At 46.2% G+C, this 25,574-nt stretch overlaps 1 protein-coding gene across 1 annotated transcript in view; it reads right to left on the bottom strand.

Moving 5' to 3' along the window:
• Positions 1 to 1,805: 1,805 nt before the first annotated feature.
• Positions 1,806 to 25,574, bottom strand: part of LOC119462045 (armadillo segment polarity protein-like) — a 58,980-nt gene continuing 35,211 nt past the window's right edge. The window contains exons 13-15 of the mRNA XM_037723400.2: positions 17,129 to 17,253; positions 13,361 to 13,460; positions 1,806 to 2,933 (exon numbers count right to left, since the gene is read on the bottom strand). Of these exons, the coding sequence (XP_037579328.1) occupies positions 2,725 to 2,933; positions 13,361 to 13,460; positions 17,129 to 17,253 (434 nt within the window). The 3' untranslated portion in view covers positions 1,806 to 2,724. The remainder of the gene's footprint in view (positions 2,934 to 13,360; positions 13,461 to 17,128; positions 17,254 to 25,574) is intronic.

Raw genomic sequence — 25,574 nt, 5'->3', positions numbered from 1 at the left:
GAGAATTAATTTCAAGTGGATCCGCCTTGCGAACTCCATGGCTACAATTTGTAAATTGCAATAAGGGCCATCAGGTAATTAGTTAAAAACTTAATTAGTGAATTTTTGTTGATTAATCGATTATGCATTTCAATTTTTTGTGCACGTAATGCCCGCCTCTTCAAGTAGACCAGCTCATTAACTAGAATTGGGCTGTCCAACACTTGCAACCTTAAATAAATTTTGAAAGTGTTCGCTGAAACACCCTATATATATTCTAGGCACTATAGCGCTGCTTTCGTGCGTGCGCTGAAGGATGACAACACGCATGCGCATTCAGATGCACTTCACCGACTTTGCTCTACTCCCTCCAGTGGTGTTCCGTCCCTTGCAGAATTCCCATTCCTATGCCCAAAAATTCCCTATTTGAGACAATTTTCCCCACATTACTCTAAAAAAGATCCCGGTAAATTTTCTTGCACATAGACACACACAGGTTAAGTGTGTGTGTAAAGGTGCCTTAGCAACTGCCTGTGAAGTCGTGTTCAAAACATTACCCAGTTTATTCAACATCACGGTCGGACAGCAATATAATGAGAACATTTTGAATTTCGGTTCCTGACGTATCTTTCGTGTAGACATAGCTCTAGCATCAACTAGCACTGGTAGCTCACAGCTTTTGAGAGATTCTGAGCAGGCAAATATCAAATATTGACGCAACAAACTGCAGTTTAAGTTTTACACCCAACAGCACTCACTTTTCAACCAACAAAGACTATTAGAACTTTAAGCTGACCAACTCCAAGTTCTGTCCGTGCACTTAGAAGGATGCGCTGCGAGTTGTCAAAGCGATCTTGCTCACGGCATATTTCTAATATTTACTTCATCAATCTTAAAGGTAACTGCAATATCGCAATGATTCCTTTTTTTCCCTTTCGTCCAAAATTGTGGCAGAATATTTCCTGAGAAAGGGAAAGTTCCCTACACAGAACATCACAGACTTCTTCCCTTGGGCGCCTCGATGCACGTGCCCTCCCCATTACCATGTGCTGCAGTGCACGCACAAAGAGGCACCCTATTCAACTCTAATTCAACTCGGACACTCCATGCCAACTGGTGTAGGGAACTGCAGTTAGGTTAGCTGGGACTTGGTGGCGGCACGAGAGAGGGTGACAGCGACACAGACTTGCTCCCCGCCTGTTTACAGCTACGTGTTTATATTATATTCTTAGTTGCTCACTATTACTACATATTCTTGGCATTATGAGGTATCCAATTAATACCACTGCCACTTTTATACATCTACAAGTCATCTAACCAACTGTTGCTTTCTAGAAGTGGTTACAAGATGCCTAAATACACCAAAACTGCCTGAAGTTGGCTAAAAACACGTCTTCAAAAGAGACTCCCAGCTCACCCTTCCTGCATGAGGCTAAGCAACCAAGCAAGCACACGCGAGTGGTGATAGATGAAAAGGGGAGAAAGATAAGCAAGGAGCAAGGCCCGGCACAGTGTCTGGCTCTGTTAGCAACCTGCTGCCGTGTAAAAAGCGAGTGCAAGCAATGCTGCAGACACTGCCCCATTACCTTTTTCCAGGTATTTTCGAAGTCGAGATTTCAAGATATCCGGATTCCGGCGCATGGGTTAAAACCTTGGCGGGAAAAAAAAAATTAGGACAACCGATATTTGAGATATCAGAGTGAGTTAACGATGGTTTACTGTATGTATTTGCAGTAAGAACTGAAAATACAGGAATGAAACAGAAATGCAGATGTACTGACTGCCTAAACTAAGAGGTTATTTCAGCAGCATACAAATACAATGGACAAGTTTATGCTGTCTACTTTATTCAATACAGTGCACAGACACATACAGAAAATGACATTTCAAGTATACCCACACTGCCTTATGCCACCTAATACAAATGAAAACTTGTTCTATTTTCATGTGGATGTCTCACCAATACATACATGCTGGATAGTAAATACAAGTATGTCTTAGGTAAAGAGTAAAAATGTATCACCTGGTTGATATAAACGTCCGAAATACAAACAATTGGTGGCAAGATTTTGATATTGCAACACAACAGCCACAGCACTTGTGGCAGAAGGAACACAAACGGAATACTACACATTCCTTGTAACTCGACCGTAACAAATGTCAGCATAATTGCCATCTTGAAGGACATTGAATATGAAAAAGTACAAACGCCAAACATGGCACTTAAAGAAACGATGATGCACACTGAACTAAGCCTACACTGCTTCATGAAGCAGCGAAGCACAAATAGATTGGCACAGCATAGACTGCCCAGAACAGGAAAACAAAAAAAGTGGGGAGGACTAACTGCATTACTTAAAAACACAAATGGAGGTAAAGGCAGACCAAGACAAAAATAAAAGCTGCCACCAACCACAGTTAGGGAGATCCCATACGTGTGCCACTATTATGATTAGGGACCTTGGCAGAAACAGTGGCCTTAAATGTTTGACACAGCCAGCATACTCAACTTCTTTGCCTCTACTAGGTGCCTCCTGAACCAAGAGCATTAGGAGCAAAGATTCTCCGCAAAAATTGTCCCCCCTGTGCACCACTCTTAGAGGGATCAAAATCTATGCTTGCCCCAAACGCATGGTTCATGGGAAAAGCACACTCCAGCTGCTCAAGAAATGCATAAAAAAATTTGAGAATGAGGAGGAGGAGAGCCAAAGTTGGCCAAGCCTATGGCCAGCAGCTCCTGGAATCCTATAGATCAGTGTCATACCAAGCTGCCAGCTGGCCACTGGTGTCCTGCTGAGCTGGTGCAGGAAGGGAAGGGTCAAGAGGGTCAAAATTGAGGTCACCCGGGGCATCAAGGTCCATGCCTGTGTCCATCGGGGTGTAATTATGTCCACCTTGTGATGGCCCCAAGTCAAGTCCTTGCATAGAGTCTATGGGGACTTGGTTGTCATAACCTGCACATTTGACATAGCCAAAAGTTAAACAAGCCACATAATCGAGCAATAGCTGCAGCCACACAATACAGGGTGTTTCAGCGAACACTCAAAAATTCTTAAAGGTTGCCTGTGGCAGATAGCACAATTCTAGTTCATGAGCTGGTCTACTCGAAGAGGCGGACATTACTTGCACAAGAAATTGAAATGCATAATCGAATAATTACCAAAAGTTCACTAATTAAGTTTTTAACTAATTGCCTGATAGCCCATATTGCAATTTAGAAATTGTAGCCATGGAGTTCGCAGGGTGGATCCACTTGGAACGAATTCTCGGGATGACACCAGTTTCGGGATATTAATTCCCAAACTTTGCGGAGAAATGCATTGGAGTTCCAGTTAGTTTCTTAACAAAATGTCGCTTTATGCATTGAAGCACAAAATTAACTGGAACGTCAATGCATTTCTCCGCAAAGTTGGGGAATTAATATCTCGAAACTGCTGTCATCCTGAGAATTAATTCCAAGTGGATCCGTCTTGCGAACTCCACGGCTACAATTTGTAAATTGCAATATGCGCCATCAGGTAATTACTTAAAAACTTATTTAGTAAATTTTTGTTAATTATTCGATTATGCATTTCAATTTCTTGAGCTGGTCTACTGGAAGAAGCGGACATTACTTGCACAATAACTAGAATTGAGCTATCTGCCACAGGCAACCTTAAATAAATTTTGAAAGTGTTCGCTGAAACACCCTGTATAGTGGAGTCCACTTATAACAATATATCAATCATAATAATAAGAAACCAGCCACTTTTGCGTTAACTCTTTACACAACAAAACTACATAATATGTAGTGTCTCATCATCGTAACATGAGATACTGAAGCCTTTCCATAGTGTTTTCAACCAAGCCAGGTTAAGTTTCTTTCTCTGATTCTGGCATAGAACAGGTAGCACGTACCTCGTACAGAAGCAGATCTGGCTACAGCTACAACTGCTTCAGATTGTAGAATTGTGCTACTTTTCAAAGCTACTCGTAAAGGTGCCAATGAAGGACTGCTGGACTGCTGTCAGCACATGTGTAGTGCCTGAATCGCGAGGTCCCACCTGCCACAGCATTTTTTCTTTTGCAGTGTGCATAATGCTGAACATGCAATTTTAGCTGCACCTCACATTTTCTATTCAGCGGCTTCCTCTGTTTAAGGATAGAGGGGGGAAAAAAGACTACAGCCCAGATAATGATAATTCGAATTTCTTGTGACTATATTGTGATAAGTGGACTACACTGTACTGTTCAAACACAATCCAGCAGCAGTGCATTGCAGGGTGTTCTGCCCCCATGTGAATTCAGTAGCCTAAAACATGCAGAATCAATAACACTTGCTACATGCTTAACTGAAATCAAGAAATGCAATGAATTCACGCACCTACATAACAAAGACAGGTAGGATTGTATGCCGTAGATGTACATAAAAAACGTGATACGGGCACATACAAACAGAAATAGCATTATAGGAAAGGAACTGAAAACACATGCTTAATGTAGGTATAATTATATACATAATATTCCACCATTCTTAACATACAGTGTGATATTAGTGATACAGTTATGTTAGTGATAGAACCATGGCGAGCTGAACAAATGAAAGCTTGACTTAGATTAAGCTAAATCTGTCAAAAAAAAAAAAAGGCTCCCTTGCTTAGGTTGCCGCCGTTATTGAACACAAAATTAAATATCTTGTCATGCTCAGTAGCTGGTGCCTTTTATTGGGGTACAACAATACTACGCTGATAATCTTTCACGCCAAACTAATGTTTTTACTTTGCTGGCTAATAGCACAAATACATTTAGTAATCCCATATAGTAATTCAGGTATGAGTAAGCTTCCGGACTTTTTTTACTTTAAGCTAAAAAGGCAGGGAACCACCAGCAAAATCAGTGGGGGGATACTATTGGCTATCGTAGCATTACGCACATCCTTGCCATGAGTGTGATGCACCACGGCCATTGCAGCAGATGTGTTTTCTAACACAGAAAAGAAATTATTTTGCTCTCGCGTATCTTTTATGCAAAGTTGCTGAAAGCAGTTCTTATTGTCTGTTTTATATCCAGAGAAATCAGAAAAGCAGAGAAACATTATCAGCTTTTTGATTCTTGAAGAATGCACCTCTTTTTATAATGCAATGAGGTGACTATGTCATAGGCCATCTCATTTACAGCTAAGTATGAGAGGTCAGTTGAGGTAGATCGCTCAAGATGGTGGCCTTTCACTAACTTTCTTTATCGCTAATTTCAGAATTTAAAGAGGGCACCATACCAAAATACACTCGTTCTTGAAAAACAAATATGGAAAAATGTCTGCTAATACCTGCTGAAAGGAAACACTACTTTATCAGAAGCCTAACTAGTTGAAGGCAAACATACCGTTGTACTTTGTAGATATCGGAATGCAATATCATCTTCTCACACATACTACCCAAGGTAATCTCAGCGTCAAATCCAACTACATGAGTCTATTCATTTGAAGTAAGACTGTCCTTATGGACTTTGCATGTTGTGTAGAGAGTTATGTCCACAACTTTGACGTACACCGATGAACATGCCATAACAAAATAACAGTGCCTCAAGCCTTACCTCCAAGTGTTATTAGCATATCTATATTATGTTTAAAGGGTAACGCAAAAACCTAGACAGGACAATAGGTTTCTGCACTACCCTTTAAACATGGATCAGTACTCAACTTGCCAAATTGACTATTCTCTTTAATATGTTACGTGCAAAATGAGACAAAACATACAATAAAAAGCAAGACGCTTGCTACAGTCGAGCCCAAATATATCGAATTCCAAGGGGGATCAAAATAGTTTGGCCTATCAATAATCCAACAAGCCAAATATGAAGAAGTGAAGCAACCTTTATAAGCCTCCTGCCATTCCAAATAACTACCTGTTTGCAGCAGGCTGCATTTTCACTAACACCAATGTCTTGAGTGGTGAAAGTGGATGCACGTCATTTTTTAAAATATACGTCGGCTCTGGGTGCTTGTGAATGCCACGCTGAATGAACCATAATCTGTGTGCCATGTGCACGGTGAATGCCATGTGTACCCAACATGCAGTGGAGAGACATATATGCATAGGCAACTTAGGTGCTCTATTTTTCGATGTCTGCCAAAAAAAAGGAAGAGGCCATCTAGATAGAATGAAAGCATGAAGCATTGATTTTAAGCATGTACAGTAGAACCTTGTTATAATGAAGTTGAAGGGGAGCCAAAATTCCTTCATTACATACGTTACATTGTCAGTGATGCTACTGCGGACTTATGATTTGGCGCAATTTTTGGAGCATCAGAAATTTCATTTTGGAGCATTTTGGAGCAGCTTGGAGCAGCTGATTTTTCACATCCTGAAGTATTTCGAAAAAGCGAGTTGCAATTTGCATTCAATTACCTGAATAATTCTTATGTTCGCACGAGAAGCTTCGTAAACATTTCCATCTATTGCAGATCTCGTGGAGAAAAAAATGCACTTGTGTGCATGCGACACACACAGACACAAATTGATATCATTTCATATATTGCTAGTGTTCCCAGATGTCATCGGTAATATCCAGAAACAGAAATGATGGACACATTGGCGGCACGCAGTTATTATAACCACGTCATGCTGCGCTTCAAACAAGCTACTAGCTGCGTTTCCGGAGTAGATAACGTCCGCCGATGAATCGCCAATTAAGCTTGAAGCCGCGAGCCTCGGCAGAAACCGCACTTTGCCGTCGAGCCGCCTTGCAAGGCAGACGCCGTGTCGGCGCCGTGCGTGGCACTGCTAAAGTCACTGGAACCTGGAACTTTGAAAGTACCACAACCGTCTGAGCGAGCGCAGGCAACACTGCGCGGAAAAGACGAGCAGCTCTTCCTCGGGTTTTCTAGGCTTGCTACAGTGAAGAACAGCACGATGGCTGCCGCAGTGGGCCCTGTGAAATCCACAAACAAAACCGCATTTCGTTTAGCTAGATACGATGTAAATTACAAGTACAGTCGCCGACGGATTTTTCAGACTTCATAGATGTACCGGCAGGATTCCCATAGAGCTAATGCATTTTCGCGAGCAATTTTTCGGACGAATCTAGGAGCCAATGTTCGATTTTCCGGACTAAATCGCTCGCTCCGAGCCACGCTACCCGATCTTGGAGGCCGCCATGTTGGATTTTCCGCTGGCTTGGCTTCCAGTGCCCCCCTGTATAGCCTTCAAGATCAGTAGACGCACGCTATCCCCTCGTCTCCGAGGCCATGCCCGCTCTTCCTTGGCCGACAAAACGTTCTAAAAAGCTGCACTTGCTTTTCTTGTCTTTTTTTTTTTGTTCGGTCCGTACGCTGTGTGCGGGTGAAAGCTTGCGAGGGTCAGCCAGCAACCGCAATATATTCTCACGCACGCGAGAGAGGAAGGCGGCCGGAGGCGCGCTGCGGACGGACTTGGTGCGCTCGCGGGGCACGGGGAGAAGGCGGCGGAGACGGTGGGGAGTTCTGCTCTTGCGGCTGCCGACGGAGCTGCGGCGCAGGCACCGTATCCTGAAAGCGATCTGCTATGTGGCCGAAGTGTGCGCCCGCGATCTGCGATGGGTACAAAGGGCGTGTGCCGAGTGCCACTAGCTTCGTATGCGCCGTTTTTTTTTTTTCATTTTTTTTTTCAATGTTCGCGTTGAAGCGATAGAATAGACAGCGCGAAGGTCAATATGCCCGCGGGCATCGAGCGAGATGTGTTCATGTAACCTGTGCGCGCGTGACACGGTGCTTATTTAGTTAGTAAGCGCATATTTACAACTTTATACGGCCGATAAAACCAACATCCTTACTTCATATCGCTGTCTATTAATTGGCTATCGCAATCGATGCTCCGCCTTTTCGGCAAAAGTGCGACATTTTTCTTAAGCCGCTCTAAGCCTCACAATTTTTTTCTCTTAGGGGGGGGGGGCAAGTTTTTCGGACTGTTCGGTTGTGCGGACTGCTCGATTTTTCAGTCCCCACGAAGTCCGGAAAATCGGTCGGCTACTGCACTCGGAAAGTGAAGCATTCAACTGTGCGCCACCCGTTCTAAATGCAAAGCGATCCCGATGCTCGTGTGTCACACAAGATTTTTTTCTTTTTCAGATGACTAGGCATCAAGCGCTGCCAGAAAATCGTTTATACGCGTGGATATTAGACAGTTTTAGTTACACGCACGTAGAGGCTTTGCGTACGTAGAGCTTCTACGTGTAAGCAGTACGCATCACCGGCACGCATCAATGCACATCACTGGCTTCGCTAAAATACTCATCTTTAATTGAATTGTTCATATTTCCCGATAGATGTAGCTACGTGGTGCGTCGCGTACGTGTAGCTAAAAGCGTTTCAGATGGCGTGCACGTAAGGTACGTAGACTGTTCACGTTTGCGTACGTGAAGTCTCCACGTACGTGTAACTAAAACTGTCCACTATCGCTTTCTAACGTGGCTACTGATTTAACCGCGCACGAAATGTTTCATACAGATCTATTTCTACGAAAATAAACGGTCCCTGACTGCACTACAAGAAAAGGGATGCTAAAACAGAATTAACCAGGTCATATTCGTGTTGTTTTAAACAACACACGAGAAAATCTATATTTTAATTTTCAACATTGACAGGTCGATCGATCTTTATTGCAGTGGTTTTCTCACTACACTTTGTTATTTTTGACACAGCCGCCCGTATTCCGTCGCTCTTCGGGCCACATTTTGCTCGGTTCTGCATATTTCTGAGCATTTCCTCGCTTTGTTTACTCAAGGCAAACCGCAGTCTTCAAAGCAAATGCGCGAAGAAGCTTTTCCATCACATTATGGCATTTAGGGAGTTCGATGAAATACCGGAAGGAGCTTCTCAGCTTTGCGATATCAACAAGTTCACCAAGCGGGAGTGAACTTGTCGCTCTTTCTGCTTAACTGGTATCGCGAAAAGCGCTTTCCCGGACTCCCGGCGGTTGCTGCACCCGAACGTGCAGCACCCGGGCATTCCCTTTCGTTTTGTTTTAAGTCTACGAACGTTACATATACACTAAATTATACAAAATGCAAAATCTGACCTCGTTGATGACTCGTACGCGCGGCGTGTGCGAGCGATGTCTGTCTCCTTATCTCCTCCGGCGCGGCTTAGATCCGCCATCTATAGTGGAAAGTGATCACCTGACGGCAACTGACCAATCGGCGGCGCGGCGGCTAATTAGAGAAAAGGGCTGCGGTACTTTCCAGTGACCTTAATTGGGACGTACGCGCTACAGCTTTCTCGTCTCCTGTTTGCAGCTAAGGTTGCAACTAAGGCTCGCCTTATCGTCACATTGAACGTTTTAATTCCCCGGTGGTGCAATTGGCGATAGACGTCGTCAAATCCGAGACTGTTTGGCGCAGTTAGGCGCAATATTCGTCGATTGTATCAGGATGGCGCAGTAAATCCCAATTGGCACACTTTGGCGCAGTTGGCGCAGGAGTGGAATCACTGCATTGTTATATTCATTATTGCCATTTACTGCAATATATGCCCAATGGGGTGCACAATTTTAAACACGCATAGAAGAAGCCTGCTCTTAGCAGCCTGCATAACTGCTACATGGCCATGTATGCTATGAAATTTTAATAAAGCAGCAAAAGAATCCACGGTGTGCACAGCCCACGACTTCTGGCACCTGACAACTGTTTTTATGATAGCTTCCTTCTGTTCCAATGTTTCCACTTTCGTTTCCACCTCACTCATCTACGGCGTTGCGAAACCGGCAAAATGGCGACGCGGTCGAAGAAACGCTCTACCACACTGCGACACAAACTCCATGGTCAAGCAGCACGAGGTGCACAACACGGTGCGCTAACACAACTGATGCAGGCTTATCCGCAGCTTTCACAGGACTCCACTGTAAATGAAGGCAACGAACCTCGCCACGCTGACTAAGATTGGCAGACTCACGGCCTCCGAGATTGCACCTGCCCCAATGCGATCTCAGTGGCCACGCACACCTAGCTGCAGCCTGCCCAGCGCAAGTGGATGCAGATGCACTGGTCTTTCAGACCATCATGCGCAAGCAGTGGCTCACTGAACTAGGTGCACTACTCTTTCATAGTGAGCTCATCGCACTATTCTTTAATAGTGAGGAGAGCCACGCAGGCTGGCACAGGTGTGCAAGTTGAGCATGGATTCCGAGATTGCCCCTATGCAATCTCAGAGGCTGCACTTAGCCACAGCAACTTACACAGCACCGCAGTGAGCAAGACCAGTGTTACTCGAAGCTCATTAATGCGAGGATTCAAGAGTTTTCAACTTTTGCACTACATGTGTGCCAAACCCTATAGAAAGTGCTACATTTAGTGTGTGAGGGTCACTTTTTTGGGTTTCAGTGACAAATCTAGTACGTTATTCCATTGGCAGGACATCTTTTGTTAAAATCAGGTTTTATACATAAGTAGATTTCTATGGGGATAGCAAGGGGAATTTTATTTACTTCATTAAATCAATTATATCCTTATAATGAGGTTTTACTGTAGACGGCACAGTCAGTTGCGATGCCCATGGCATGTTTCAAGACAACCTTCAATCCCGGATTGCAATGCCTATTCAGGTCGTCGAGTGATTTAGGGAGTTTGACGTCCAAAAGCAGCACCTGGGCTTTGATAGACACAGTAGTGGAGGGCTCCAGATTAAATTTTCATCACGTGGTGATTGACAAGCACCTTTGTCGAGATTGAAACAGCGTCTATCTGTCCACTTGTTTCCTTTCCTAATGTTTTGTTCTTTGTCACTGGAAATTCTCATAATGCACTTATTGTAGAACCAACTAACCCAACTTTCAGCTCAAAAAGAGCACTTTGAAGCAAGTCTCCTCACACAAGTGTTTGTGGCCAATTGAGGCACAACCAGAGCAGTTGTGAGGGGAGTGGCACCTCACTGTGGCAGGGCACTTGCATCACTCAATCCATCACATGTATTTGTCCTAAATATACAGGGTGTTTTTTTTAGCTGCACCAACCTTTTAAGATTAGAAAAATGTAAATCTTGGTCACGTTATGTTTACCATTCGAGTGTACGGATTGGGAGCCTCTAGATACAGTGCAACTTCGGCACTTACATGCATAATTAGCGAAGTTACGCTAATTAACTTTCTAATTATCAACAATAGGTGACTACAGCAAATGAGTATTTTGGGGCTCATCCTCGACACTACCTATCCCAACAATCAAATTTTTAATAGCGGAGTTCATGTGGGAGCTACGCGAACAATTAGTTCCCCTTAGCAGGCTCCTTGAAACCGAAACTGGCCGCAAACAGAGCGTCTGTGTCATCGATGTCGCCGCCCTTCGTCACGTCTCAGACGTCACCGCCGCTTTGGCCCAACGAGCAGCTTGCGTTATCTCCTTGCTGTCTGCGGCGTTGGCCTAGCGCTTCAATGCCAGCGGGCCACCAAATTTACTTCGTCATTCCGTCGGGCGCCACGTTGTGCTATAGCGCCAACACCGCTCCTTGGTCTTTTAGATACTGCAGGCACGGCGTCATATCAGTATGTAGCGTCGACTGCGAACACCGCTGACAGCAAGGAGATAATGCTAGCTGCTTGCGCGGCCGGACTGGCACTTACCTCGGAGACGTGACGAAAGGCAGGGGGCGGCGACATCGACGACACGGACGCTCTTCTTGCGGCCAGTTTCAGTTTCAAGGAGCCTGCCAAGGGGAACTAATTGTTCGCGTAGCTCCCACATGAACTCCGCTATTCAAAATTTGATCGTTGGGATAGGTAGTGTCGAGGACGAGCCTCAAAGTACTCATTTGCTGTCGCCACCTATTGTTGATAATTATAAAGATAATTAGCGTAACTTCGCTAATTACGCACTTAAGTGCTGAAATTGCTCTGTATCTAGAGGCCGCCAATCCGTACACCCGAATGGTAAAGATAAAGAGACCCAAGATATATTTTTCTAATTTTAAAAATTTGGTGCAGGTAAAAAAAAAAAAACGCCCTGTATAGGCACAAAATTGGAGACAGCCCTGAATGTGACTAAGGATGAGGAAGAAGATATAGGCCCACAACTTCCACATACCTTTGCCAATGAATTTCAAGTCACTGTTCGATATAGGCAATTATACGAATTTGATATAAGTGGACTCGGCGGCATAGATAACTTGGCACGTCTAAACTAGCATGCACTAACATGCAGCACACAGGCAGGCATCAGAGTGTGCCTGTTATGCAGGTGATCAGACAAGGCATGCACTGTGCTGCATGCTTAGAGAAGCGAAGTTCATACCACTGCATGATCCTTCCAGATAAAGGACAGCTCAGAGGAAAAGAATGTTTTTGAAGTGATCAGTATCAGACACTCCAACAATAGTTCTTTGAGCTCCAAGGAAAAACAAGTGCATTAAGCACAAAGGCTGTGCGCATGATTTCGTTGGCCTTGAGACCCATGTCGCAGATGTTACGACCAAAACAGCTGTGGTTAACTTGGTTAGTTGAAAACGTGACAAACGCTGAACTATAAGCATAACGCATGCGGTTTCGCATTCGAAACACTGTGCGATGAGCTGCGCACATTTTACGCTTGTCGCGTTCTCGCGAGAAATGTGTTCATGGCTGGGGATGCGCTCACATTAATACACTCACATTTTTAAAATACTGCTCGCTGAGCCCAGCCTGAACCTTGTGGTCTCAAAACCAAGCTCATTCATTTCAGCAAAATTATTCATCATAGGAACTAAAAATCTTTGTTTTAACAAAACTAATGTTGCGGAGCACACAGCATTTGTATACATATACTCAAAAACATCTTACTGTAAACTCTTAAAAGAAGATCACAAATTAAATGTGAGACGTGCCTGCTGTAAATGCTTTTGACAAATTTATCTTTCATAAGGTCTCCCAGAATAACAAAAGTTTACATCAAATAGTTGTGGGAATGTTTAATGATCAAGCCAGCTTGTAAGCCTAACAACATGTGGAAGCAAAAAACTGGCATGTACTCCAGTGTTTAAAGTCCTAACACAGTGATTTGCAAAAGGCTTTGCAATGCATAGCACATTTTAATTAACTTCCTTTTGATCGACTTATTTTATTAAATCATACATATGTATGTTTTTATAAGAAAAACAGCAGCACAACTGTCTTTAGTTACATAAGCCAATTTTCTTGCTTCTAAATACAGGCAACTGTCAGTCAATGTTTTGCACAGTGCAACTTCGGCACATTCAAGAAAGAGCAAGTACATCTGCAGAACTACTGTCGCAAGTGAAGGCAATGTTTCCACACATTCCATCTAAGTACAAGAAGACCGAAGCTCAACCTGTGAACAAAAGCTGTAAAGTCATTTAATTATGGGCGCCTAGCCAAGCTCGTATTCTCTTTGGGCTCAGAGCTCCTGTGGCCTCAAAGGTTGTTGCTGAGCACAAAGGCCTCACCCTGCTGGGAGTAGGGATTGTGACGCCCGCTAGGAGGACCTTGGCTTCCCGAGTACATTTGTTCATGATAGGCATCCAGGTTCATGTCCATGTCTGGCCCCTGAAAGCAACAAGCAGTTGCAGACAAATTACAACAGACAATATGGGCACAATCGCACAGCTTATCAGGGGTACAACTTAAAGAAACAGGAGAGGCCCCCGCCCAGATGACCGAAGCGCAACAGCTGATTGCCTACGCGACTAAAGAAATAGACCCGCTGACGCGACTCGGCCCAGCTCGAAGCGTGGGCTGCTGTCGGCGGGGTCATCAGCCGTCTGGCTCATGACGTCAGTCTAGAGTGCGCGCCCATTGGTGGAAGCTCGTGATCATCCGCCCTTGAGGGCCAAATGCCACTGAGTTCTATAGTTGCACCCGACTATAGTAAACCTGTCTTATTTTTTTAATGACGTAAGCAACAACACTGAAAACTACAAGTTCACTTCAGTACAATTCACACAGCAGAACTCTTGCAACACCAGCAAAATATTCAATTCATAAACATTGGAAAAAAAAATCAGTTTTGAGTGCCAAAACCCTAATCTGATCATAGTGGGACACCCCAGACGAATTTTGAAGGCTTGGGGTTCTTAGTGTGAACTGAAACACATGAACACAAGTGTGTTTGCATTTCAGTTTTACAGTAGCCGACGGATTTTTCGGACTGCAAAAATTCGGACTTGTTGGATATTCCGGACTTCATAGATGCACGATCAGGATTCCCATAGAGCTAATGCATTTTCGCGACCGATTTTTCGGACGAATCTAGGTGCCAATGTTCGATTTTGCGGACTAAATCGCTCGCTCTGAGCCACGCTACCCGATCTTGGGGGCCGCCATGTTGGATTTTCCGCTGGCTTGGCTTCCAGTGCCCCTTTGTATAGCCTTCAAGATTAGTACACGCATGCTATCCTCCAGTCTGAGGCCATGCCAGCTCTTCCTTGGCCGACAAAACATTCCAAAAAGCGGCACTTTCTTTGGGTTTTTTTTTTTTCGGTCAGCTCAGCACCATTATCATAATCACTTAAGCGGAATCCGGGTTTTTTTTTTTTTTTTTTTAAAGTTAGGTTGCGCCGTACGTGCGGGTGAAAGCTTGCGAGGGTCAGCCGGCAACCGCAATTTAATCTCGCGCACGCGGGAGAGGAAGGCGCCCGGAGGCGCAGGCGCGCGGACTTCGTTCGCTCGCGGGTCACGGGGAGAAGGCGACGGAGACGGTGGGGAGTTGCGTTCAGCTCTTGCGGCTGCTGCCAACGGAGCTGCCCCGCAGGCACCGTATCTTGAAAGTGATCTGCGATGGGTACAAAGGGCGTGCGGCCGAGTGCCAATAGCTTGGTATGCGCTGTGTGTGTGTGTGTGTGTGTGTGTGTGTGTGTGTTTGTTTTTCGTTCGCGTTGAAGCGAGAGAATAGACAGCGGGAAGGTCAATTTACCCGCGGTCATCGAGCGAGATGTGTTCATGTAACCTGTGCGCTCGTGACACCGTGCTTTTTTAGTTAGTAAGCGCATATTTACAACTTTATACGGCCGATAAAACTAACATCCTTACTTCGTATCGCTGTCTATTAATTTGCTATCGCAATCGATGCTCCGCCTTTTGGGCGAAACTGCGACATCTTGCCTCAATTTTTTTCTTTGGGAGGGGGGGGGGGGGGGGGCGAGTTTTCCGGGCTGTTCGGTTTTTCGGACTGCTCGATTTTTCGGACTATTTTTCAGTCCCCGCGAAGTCCGGAAAATCGGTCGGCTATTGTATTGAAATGTGACCACCACTGCCAGAATCAAACCCCAAACCTCGAGCTCAGCAGTGCAATGCCACAGCCACCAAGCTACCGCAACAGGTTCGTAAAAAACTTTTTTCGCTCTCCAAACTTTTCTTGCTCACAAAATTGAATGCTACAAACTGTGGGCAAGAAAATTCGGTACTGCACATACTTGAGAGTCTCCTAGCATTGCATAGCAACAATGTAACTAGCTATCAGCAACTTAGGTACACAGAAATCAAGATATACAGTATGACCTACACTTATTAAAGGGAACACCAAATTAGTATGCGAGCACCGACTACAGCTCAGTTCTAGTACATATGAAGGTCTCAAAAATATATTTTTTTGCAATATAATTTCTCTTGAATAGAATCAAGTGCTTTTCTTCCTAGTGAAACTAATGAATTAGCGACTTTCTGTTGAACTGAATACCAATGAGGTTCTCAGTTTAACAGAAGACCTGTGTTTTGCAGCACTCTTATTTATTGCATAGAAAGTTTTGCTTTCAAGTTTTTCTCCAAAATATAGAAGGGCTATCATAACTTTATGGCAGGTGGGTTATCGTAAGGCCAATCTGCCCGACAGACGAAAGGCCCACGCATCACGTGACTCGATCACCGCTACGCGGGTAGCCGGCGCAGATGGTAAAGAGCAGGCGCTATTGCATTGTCAGGTTCGGCATGATTTGCCACCTGTCAAAAATTCTGAAATGTGGAGGGTCATGGGAAGTTCACAGCAGGTTCGCACGACGCTCACTTTCACATCAGCCAGCGCCGAATTTTCATCACGGCCTTATTCATCCACCGTCCGCCTAACTGCATGCAACCGGGACATGACAATGTTGGGCCCGTCATTTGGTGAGCTCGCCTCATCAGTGCTCTCCCAAAGGTAGCTGTCCTTTAATGCTGTCCATTACTATTTGAGATTCCCTTCATATTGAAGCTCTTGACAGCCTTGAATGAAGCCACACACCACGTGTTCAAGATCCACGTGCACACGCCTTGCAGCAATGCCCTGTTAATGAACTCAAAAGCTCTACAGAGCTAAGCCTTCCAAATAATGTGCCTCTGCACAGCCAGGCAGATCCCAGCATGCTGGATCTCTGCCCCGTGACCACACTCTGGCAGGCTATGTTGATAATGACGATGCCATCATCAACAGGACAGTAACCATTGCCATCTAGTAGCGGCTTACTCAAATTAACCAGCCTCCGACTGTGGTCTCTCGAGATCGCCGCGATGGCTCACCGATGCCATCTTGGAGGCTACGCATGGATCCACTACGCCACCTCATTGGGTAACATATAATGAAATGTCGCAATGAACCAAATTCAGATTTTCATTCAATGAGCACACAGGTGCTACATCCGTATTTAATGTCAAACAATACCCACTACAGTACGACACTATTGGCATTCCCTAGTCACGTTGCTTGCTCTCGTCATGTTAACGCTACAGTTATTGCTCCAAGTAGGAAACAAATAGCCCAACAACAAATTTTGACCTCCCGCCTAAAGTTTTAAACTTGTCACATGTGCACAGTAACCAAATTAATGACAAGTGGGTCATAGCTAATGCAAACCTCGGCTGCTATGGCACAGACTTGCCAAGGTTTCTCTAAAATTGCTTGCAAGTGCTGCAGTTCATCACAAATCATGCAGCCCACATTCACGATCATTTTCATAATTCTTGTACAAAATTTTCTGTCCCTAGGGCGATTTTTTTCATTACATTCTAAATGAGTTGATTTTTGCATTGTCCTATTAGACTGCAGTAGCAATTTGCATACTTTTTCCACCTTGCTGTCATGTCAGGTAAGGTCTCATGAGGTTCCACTGCACTTTTTTGCAACTGGTACTTATGAGCAAAGTAACAATGTCATTATGCAAATAAGAAAAACACTGACTAATGTTAAACGGTATGCACTGCACTGATATCAGAAGTGAATTTTGCTTAAAGCACATCATACTTACAGTGCCTCCCCACGGTCCGGCATCCTCGCGGAACAGCGAATTGGTCAGCTCCATCGAGAGCCGCTTCTTATAGTCCTGTGGCTTGTCTTCTGACATGCGGAAGAGGACTGCAGCCGCATATGTGGCTGCAACACAAACGGTAAATTCTCACCACCAGAACAACTTGAACCTAGCATGGTCACCCTGCACCAGCTGGCACCTCTGTGCTTTCCAAATAATACTGTACTTTTATGCGAGCGAGATAATATTCTCCCATTTACGTTCACGAGTTTTGTCCAAGTGAACAGGCAACACGAATAATTGATGCCAATGCAATAAAATACGACACAGCAGTTATTCATGCTAGCATGAAATCTGAGATATGTGACAGGCCAGACACAAATCTCAGAGGCCATAGCCATATGCAACGCACATAGACTACACAAAACAATGTTTTCCTCTTTTCTCCAATAAGAAAACAAGCTACACTTGCAACATGCTAACTTGAACTATGCACCTAAGTGTGGAGTCTATTGGCGTGACGCTTTTGACACTAGCCATACTAAGGGTGCTTGATTAGATCGAAAATGGACAAGATCACACTAACTGTGACAACCTATCTCGCATGTACAGCTCGTTTCACTTCAGCAAAGCAGCAAGTACATAGTTGAAGTTTGCACAAAAAACAAAGGCAATCGTCATCAAGTTTATACAGCAGAACTTTGTTGATATGATCCCATTTCATATAATTTCCCGGCGCCAACGTTTGCGATTGAGAATGAAAAAAATGAGCCAATACAGCTGTGCTTCCCTTTCTACCACTTAATACGAACACCACTGCTTTTGCAGCACTAATGTTCAGTATATCGCCAAATTGCGACTGTATCACATGTTTTCGGGGTGCTAGATCCCACGTGAGCAAGAAAACGCGCAAGGCACGTGCGATCGATAGCAGGAGGTGCCCGCAACGGCAGCTTCCCCGCAGTACTCGCCCACTCGTGTCCCATTAAAATGCCACCACGCACTCCATTTCCTCTTCCGGTACCAGCAAATCTCCTTGCGTGTTATTGCACGTTGCCAGTCACAGCTACCATTGCCAACTCTATTTCACAACTGCAAGTAATTGCTCACCACCTAGTGGCCGTGCCAAGAAGCAGCCGATCAAAGTTTAGACATGAAGCGAAAGAGGGTCTCCTATAACGGTGTACTCTGAATGCCTTGCAGTTTTCAAATTGTCATGGTGCTGTGGTGCACAAGCCCGAAAAAGAAAACAGATGTAGAAAGCTTGTTTCTGTATACCATTGTGCGTGTCATCACGGTGGAAAGACAGCGGTGTATCATTTCATTGTTTCCTGAAAAAGCAGACGCGCATTGGAGAGCTACATGTATAAGAAACTTGCACATTGGGCGAAGGTGACTGACACTATGCTGGTTTGTCCGAAGCATATCACTCGGGACGGCTTCTTTCTTGGTGAGTAGACCATTGTTGTCTTTATATATATATATATATATATATATATATATATATATATATATATATACTGTATATATATACATACATACATACATACATACATACATACAGGGTGTCCCAGCTATCACGCAGCACGCTTTAAAAAAGAGGAACGGCATTATGCGAAGCAAACTTAGTGCGTATTGATTCCAGTGCAGTGGAGTAGCCGCCCGTAACTTTTTCGTTACTGAGATTTAATTAGCTAATTATAATTAATTATCTAACTCGAGAAGTACTGTCCTAATTATCAAAGTGTCAATGAGAAATTGTAGAGCAACAAGAAAAACACCCGATACAGCTTTCTGTTGCTCAATATGTGCTACATAAATTTGTTGTTTTTTTTTTTAGCGTGAAAGAAGCCCGAGAATACATGCAAAGTGCCTCGAGCGACCAGTCACGCGGCAAGCAACCAAGCCAAGCGAGATGAAAAGTCAAAATGGCCGCTCGAGCCGGCGCGGGGTGGCAGTTCACAATGTATGACGCGGGAACGGTCCTACAGTTGCAACGTAACAGCGGGGTTACCAATGCATTGGGTTCTACGGGAGCTGTGCCGGGACCGGCCGAAAACGACGTAACAGCCGGGAAAACGCAGCACCCGGGAACGTAACAGCGGGGTTCTACTGTAGCTAGGCGGATACCAGTCCCTGGTGATATGCTCAGACAAAAAGCAGAGACACTGGCCCTGCACATGAATGCTACCGGCTTTAAACTCAGCATTGGCTGGCTGTGGAACTTCAAAAAAAGGTACGACCTGGCACCTAAACGAATGTGTGGCGAGAGTGGGGTTGTTTACCAAACCTTTGTGTCGAACTACTGTGCTGACAAGCTGTGTGCACTGCTGTGCCAGTACTCTCCAGACAATGTCTTTAACTGCGATGAGACGGGTCTCTTTTATAAGATGTTGCCTGAGAAAACGCTTGCTTTGTCCGGGGAACCCTGCCACGGGGCAAAGCATAGCAAGGAGCGTCTGACAGTTGTCGTGGGAGGCAACATGTCAGGAACGGAGACGCTTCCGCTCCTCGTTATAGGCAAGTCAAAACATCCGAGATGTTTTATAGGGGCGAAGTCACCCGCCTGCCTCGTATGAGGCAAACTCTAAGGCGTGGATAACCCAGGATCTTTTCGAAAAGTACGTACGGAAGCTTCACCGGAAATACGAGCTTCAGAACCACAAGGTGCTCCTGTTCAACAACTGCTATGACCACAGACACACAAACAACCTGACGGCTATTGATTTAGAGTTTTTGCCGCCAAATACTGTACAAGGGTATTGCACCTCATGAACCAGGGCATGATTAGGAACTTGAAGGTTCACTACCGATCGCGCCTTTTGAATTGTGCGCTCTTGCATGTGGACCGCGGAAAGAACTACATTGTGGATGTGCTCTCGGCCATCAGCCTCCAGTGTGATGCCTGGAAGGCAGTGGGCTTCGATTTTCCACCTCTGGCTACCTGCGGGCTACCAGAGCGCCTTCGTTTTTTTCGGGTTGCTCCGCACACCGCATGACGCACTTCCGCCGTGCGTTCGTTGTACTCGGGCTGGAAGCTTCTGGCTACCCGCAGGCTGCCAGAACCAGCCAGGACAATTTCAGTCTGGAAGCTCTCTGGAAGTTCTCTGGTTAGCAGACGACAAAGAAAAGGCGATGAGCGCTCGCCGTGGTCTTTGTGGGAACTTGACAGATTGCAACGCGGGCGCTTGAGGACTTTTACCTTGCTCAGCCAACTGGCTTGCGTTGAACGCTAGCACTCGCCGCCCCTGGCTAGCGTACTTGTCAGAGCGATTCCCGATGTCGGCACAGTGCGTGGATCGCTGATTGCATTACAGTCGAAACCCGCGATAACGAAATCCCGAGGGAACGAAATTCTCACCGCAACGAAATATTTTCGGAGCACCGGCGAACGCCCATAGGAGTCAATGCATTTCGTAACTCGCGACTACGAAAGATATTCGTACCGCAGTCCCTCATTAACGAAATTTTTGAAACACGAGTGCGCAAATAATTTACTCTCGCAACATTAACTACATTCCAAAACTGCTGAAATGCATTCATGCTACACTTAAACTGTGCAAAACTACCGCTACAGCGCACTTGAGAAGCAGCCGCCATCATTGTTTACAAAAAAAAACAAAGCTGGCGACAATGATGATGATAGCTTGCCGAAACACCTGCTCGTTATCGCGGAGTACGTAGCCAAATCGAGGGGAAAATCCACATTCCTTGGCTTGGCTCTGTGCTTGGCTTTGTCGGCTTTGCGCGCACATGGTCGCGTGTGTGGAGCCATTTGTCGAGCGTTTGCTTGGTCGCTTGGTGGCTTGGTGCAACGTGAACTGTGTCTTGCGATTGCTTTGTCCGATTTCGCTGCCTGCGACGATGCCGCCTCCAACGAAAAAGCGGAAGTTCATCACGCTGGAAGATAAGGCTGCAATCATCGGTGAGGTGGAAAAGGGCAGGAAAAAAATGGACATCGCCGAAGAATTCGGCATTGCTTGCAGCTCGCTGTCCACGATTCTCAAGAACAAGGCCTCCATTCTTGGTGCGCTTGAAAACGGCGCGAGTGCAAGAAACAAAACCGTGGCGGCTGCAGCGTTCCCGGACGTGGACAAGGCGGTGTTTGCGTGGTTTTGTGAACAGCGTGCCAACAAGGTGCCTTTATCTGGCAGGATCCTGCAACAGAAGGCGCTGGACTTCGCTTGTATGCTCAGCCACGACAACTTTAAGGCGAGTCCCGGCTGGCTGAGCCGTTTCAAAGCTCGCCACGACATCGTAGCCAAAGTCATCTCCGGGGAGGCAGCAGCCGTCGACTCGGTGACAACGTCGTCGTGGCTGCTGAGCAACAAGGAACTGCTCAGCCAGTACAAGCCCTCAGACATCTATAATGCCGATGAAACGGCACTATTTTATGAAATGCTACCATCCAAGACCTTGGACTTCAAAGGCCAGAAGTGCCATGGTGGCAAACGCAGCAAGCGGCGCGTGACGATTTTATTGTGCGCCAATATGGATGGCACAGATAAACGGCCGCTGCTCGTTATTGGCAGAAGCAAGAAGCCCCGCTGTTTCAAGGGGAATCGCAGGCTGCCAGTAAGCTACACCGCGAACTTGAAGTCATGGATGACGCGGGCCATTTTTAGCAGCTGGCTCCAGTCCTTCGATGCCGACATGCGGAAGGCAAACAGGTCGGTCTGCCTTCTTCTCGACAACTGTAGCGCCCATCACGTCGACGTGCAGCTCGGAAACGTGCGCCTCGTTTTCTTTCCACCAAACTGCACTTCGGTGTTGCAGCCCCTCGATCAGGGTGTTATTCGCAGCGTGAAGTGCGCTTACAGAGAGAGGCTGATTCAGCGTTTGCTGCTAAATCTACAGATGAAGCGCCCCACTGACGTGGACATGTTCATGGCGCTAGAGATGATCGCCGCCGCATGGATTGCGACGAGTCCAGCCGTGATAACCAATTGCTTCACACACGCCGGCCTTGTCACACCGCAGGCATCGTGCGCTGATCCAGCGGAGCCGGAAGAAGGTTCGCCTGTAGGCGCACTTGATGACGGTGACAGCGCAGTGCCGCCGTCACTGACCAGTGCATGGGGCGAACTTTGTGCCGTGGCAAACGAGATTCCCGATGGCCTCAGCGTCCATGAGTTCGTTTACGCGGACGAAGGCGTCGTCGTGCACGAGGAAGTGACTGATGAAGCCATCGTCAGTAGCGTGTGCGAGGCGGGCGATCCCGATGAGCAACGACCGGAGCAGCCAGAGAAAACAACAAGCCCGCAGGATGTGCTGAATGCCTTCGACACAATTCGCTCGTTTTTCGGCGAGCACGACGACGACGTGGCGATGGACCATTTCTTACAGTGTGAGTCGAGAGGCATGAAATTGCTGCATGGTAAGGCCCGCCAAAGCAAACTAACTGACTTTTGGAAATAAAATGTGTTTTTTGTAAATTCCGTGTCTTTTCTGCCGCATTCTCGCGCCAACGAAATTCCCGCAATAGCGAACATTTATGCTTTCCCCGCCGATTTCGTTATTGCGGGTTTCAACTGTACTTGTAGCGTTATCTTACTAGGATTGTAACGCACCGTTTCGCCTTGCGAGGCGGTGAACCCTTTGAAGCTTTCTTTTGTTTGCGTCTCGTGAATGCTTCTTCTCGGATGTGAACAGCGCGCTGCGCTCTCGATCATGCTTGCATGGTATCTTCATCGTGTTCTGCGCAAGTTGTCGAAGTTAATTGTAGACGCTCATTCCCGCATATTGCGGTGCCTTTTCGGTTCATGTCTTTTTCTGGTGGCATCCGTTTTCACATTGCTATGTGGTGATATGTCTTCTTTCTGCAGTTAGCGTAGGCATCGCAGCTAACCCGTGTTCGCTCTGTCTCTCCGTCGTATCTTGGGTGGCAGCTCTAAACCGATGCGTTCTAACCATATATAGGCACTGTTAAAGGAATGCACTGAGTGAGATGAGTAATGACCACACGTACATTAGCTTTATTATTGCTCTCATGATCGACCGATACTATTTTTCGTGTGAAGACATACCCGATATCCTGCTTTTTCGTGTCTTGTCAAATGATGTCAAATGTCGCCCGGTGGCCAACGTGATCGTTATACGAGCAGGCATCCCCGAGCGAGCGATCACTTAGATGCGATTTCGTATCTTGGAATCGGACGCGTCGCACGCCGTTCGTTGCGCTGTGCCAAGTAAGCTGCACAGTGTGTGTACTGTGCCGAGTTGCACGAAATCTTGCAAAAGTGATGGTATTCCTGAATGCAACTATATACTTCCAAGGTGGCAATGCAGAAATTGGCCGACTACGCCTAGCGCGCGCCGCCCACGCTGGTTACTGCTATGCTGGTAGCATGTTTACATATTTCTCCCGCGGCCAGGCAGTCCCGGCGCTCGATTTTGCAAACTTTGGGCAGCTCCGGGTTGTCTTGGGATCCCAGCCCGCGTACGCGACTTCCTATCAGAAGCGGAACTAGCTGGCTGCCGTCTGGCTACCAGCAGGCTGCCAGAACTCCGAAAATCGAAGCCCAGTGACGGTGGACACAATTCGCAACTGCTTTCACCATGTAGAATTTGCCCTTGATAGTGAGGACAATGCCACAGGCCAGGACCCCGCGGCTGAGATGCCGCCTGACGCGGACATTATCGACAACCTCCGTACCAGTGGGGTCGATATCCCCGCTGTTACGTTCGAACAGTTTGCAAACTTCGACAGTGCCGTCCTGCCCTGCGCCGAGTTGGATGAGGAGATCGTCTGTCAGGTTCTGGAGCCGTCGCAAGTGGACAGCGACACTGATGACGCACTGCCCACACCACAGCCATCGAGTGCAGAATTAGCGCAGGCTTTAACGACGCTCTTGTCTACCCATAGCGAAGGTCAGACACTGTCGGATATACAGGCTGACCTGACCGCACGTAAGCGTGCATGTGTACAGTCGCGCATTGATAATTTTTTCATAAAGGTACTTTCAAAAAGGTACCATAAAGGTACTTTTTTCTGGCAAATCCTTTTTTTTCAGACTCTCGATTATTCTGATCTTTGGGGGTTCCCGTGGAGTCCAAATAAACGGTTGGCGAATGTATTGCATTATAAGAATAAAGGAAATGCTACTTGTCCAGTTCTACTTCATTTTTAGAAAAAAGAACTCATTGACATTACCCTTGACAACGACACGGGCAGTAAAAAAGTTTCGTTTTTCCTCGACTGTGCGCCGCCCGCGCTTTTGAGTCTAAGTAGTTTCTTTATTGCATAGTGCTGCGTTGGTTTTGTTGGCTCGCGAAACCCACACAAATTGCAAGTAGCAGAGAATTCCACTTCCATGTGATCTCACAGGATGCCCGAACGGTCTACGCCACTTGACCAAAAGAAGCTGCCGCGGCGAATCCACAGCCCTTGTCTTGGCTTGGTTTCTCCATGGCTGCACAATGGTGCTTTGTGCAAAAAACCGCACCGCCGTCTGTCGGGCACCGTTTTACACTCACTGACGGCAGCAAAGGGCAGTGATAGCGTATGCAACATAACCACTCCCCGGTTGGGTGGTGGGAGATTTGAATTGCGATAAAGGTATTCGGACCCTTCAAATGCAATTTTCTCTAAACTACGAATTTAATCTAATCTAACACGCACTTTTTTTCCAACAAAACAGGTCCAAAAATTGCGTGCACGTTAGAATCGAGTATGACCCTAAATCTGCATTACCATATAGCCGTCGGCATTTCAAAATGGCCGCCTCGCGCGCGCTTTGAGCCTAGCTAAACTCTAGCCTAGCTGTCGTAGCTTCCGCCATGTGCAAGCGCTTCCCGTGGGCAGCGCGTGCGAAGGGACACACCTGTAGCGCTGCACTGCCGATCCGGGCAGCATTGCATGTGTAGCGTGCGTTGGAAAATGTGACCCGACTATTACTAACTGAATGAACAAGCGTGGTGTGAGCGCACACAAACAAACACGAATAGATCACACTGAATGACTGCAGACAACGACTGTCAGAACGCTGGCAGCAAGCATACGCCGCAGCGGCGGAAGGTACGTGCGGTCTATCGCTTCAACGGAAACTGAGCGGCGAATGCATGGCGCATAAAGGTCAGAGCCGTGTGGAGATAAGAGACGGTGCGGATGAGCGACGAGCGCGGTTGTTGGCGGAGTACAAGTGTAGTACACATGCTAAGGCATTAGTCTACCGTCTGTCTTCATATTTTCTGCGTCTGCTCTATCAGCATGAAGTGCTGAGTTCATGATGCTGCATTTAAACGCAAAGTGATCATGTGTGCGGAGACGGATAGAAATCGGGCCGCATCACAGGCGTTCGGAGAATCCGAAACTTGCATGCGGGATTGGTGCAAACAGAAGGAAAGGTTTTTCGCCAGTAAAGAAACGCGAAAGGGTTTCAGTGGACTGAAGCAGGACGTACTCTGCGACAATCCACTTCGGCGATACGATAGTCTTGGCCCAATC

The sequence above is a fragment of the Dermacentor silvarum genome, chromosome 1 (assembly GCF_013339745.2).
Source record: "Dermacentor silvarum isolate Dsil-2018 chromosome 1, BIME_Dsil_1.4, whole genome shotgun sequence".
Lineage (NCBI taxonomy): Eukaryota > Metazoa > Arthropoda > Arachnida > Ixodida > Ixodidae > Dermacentor > Dermacentor silvarum.
The sequence above is the reverse complement of the archived record's forward strand: the minus strand, read 5'-3'. Positions and strand labels throughout refer to the sequence as shown.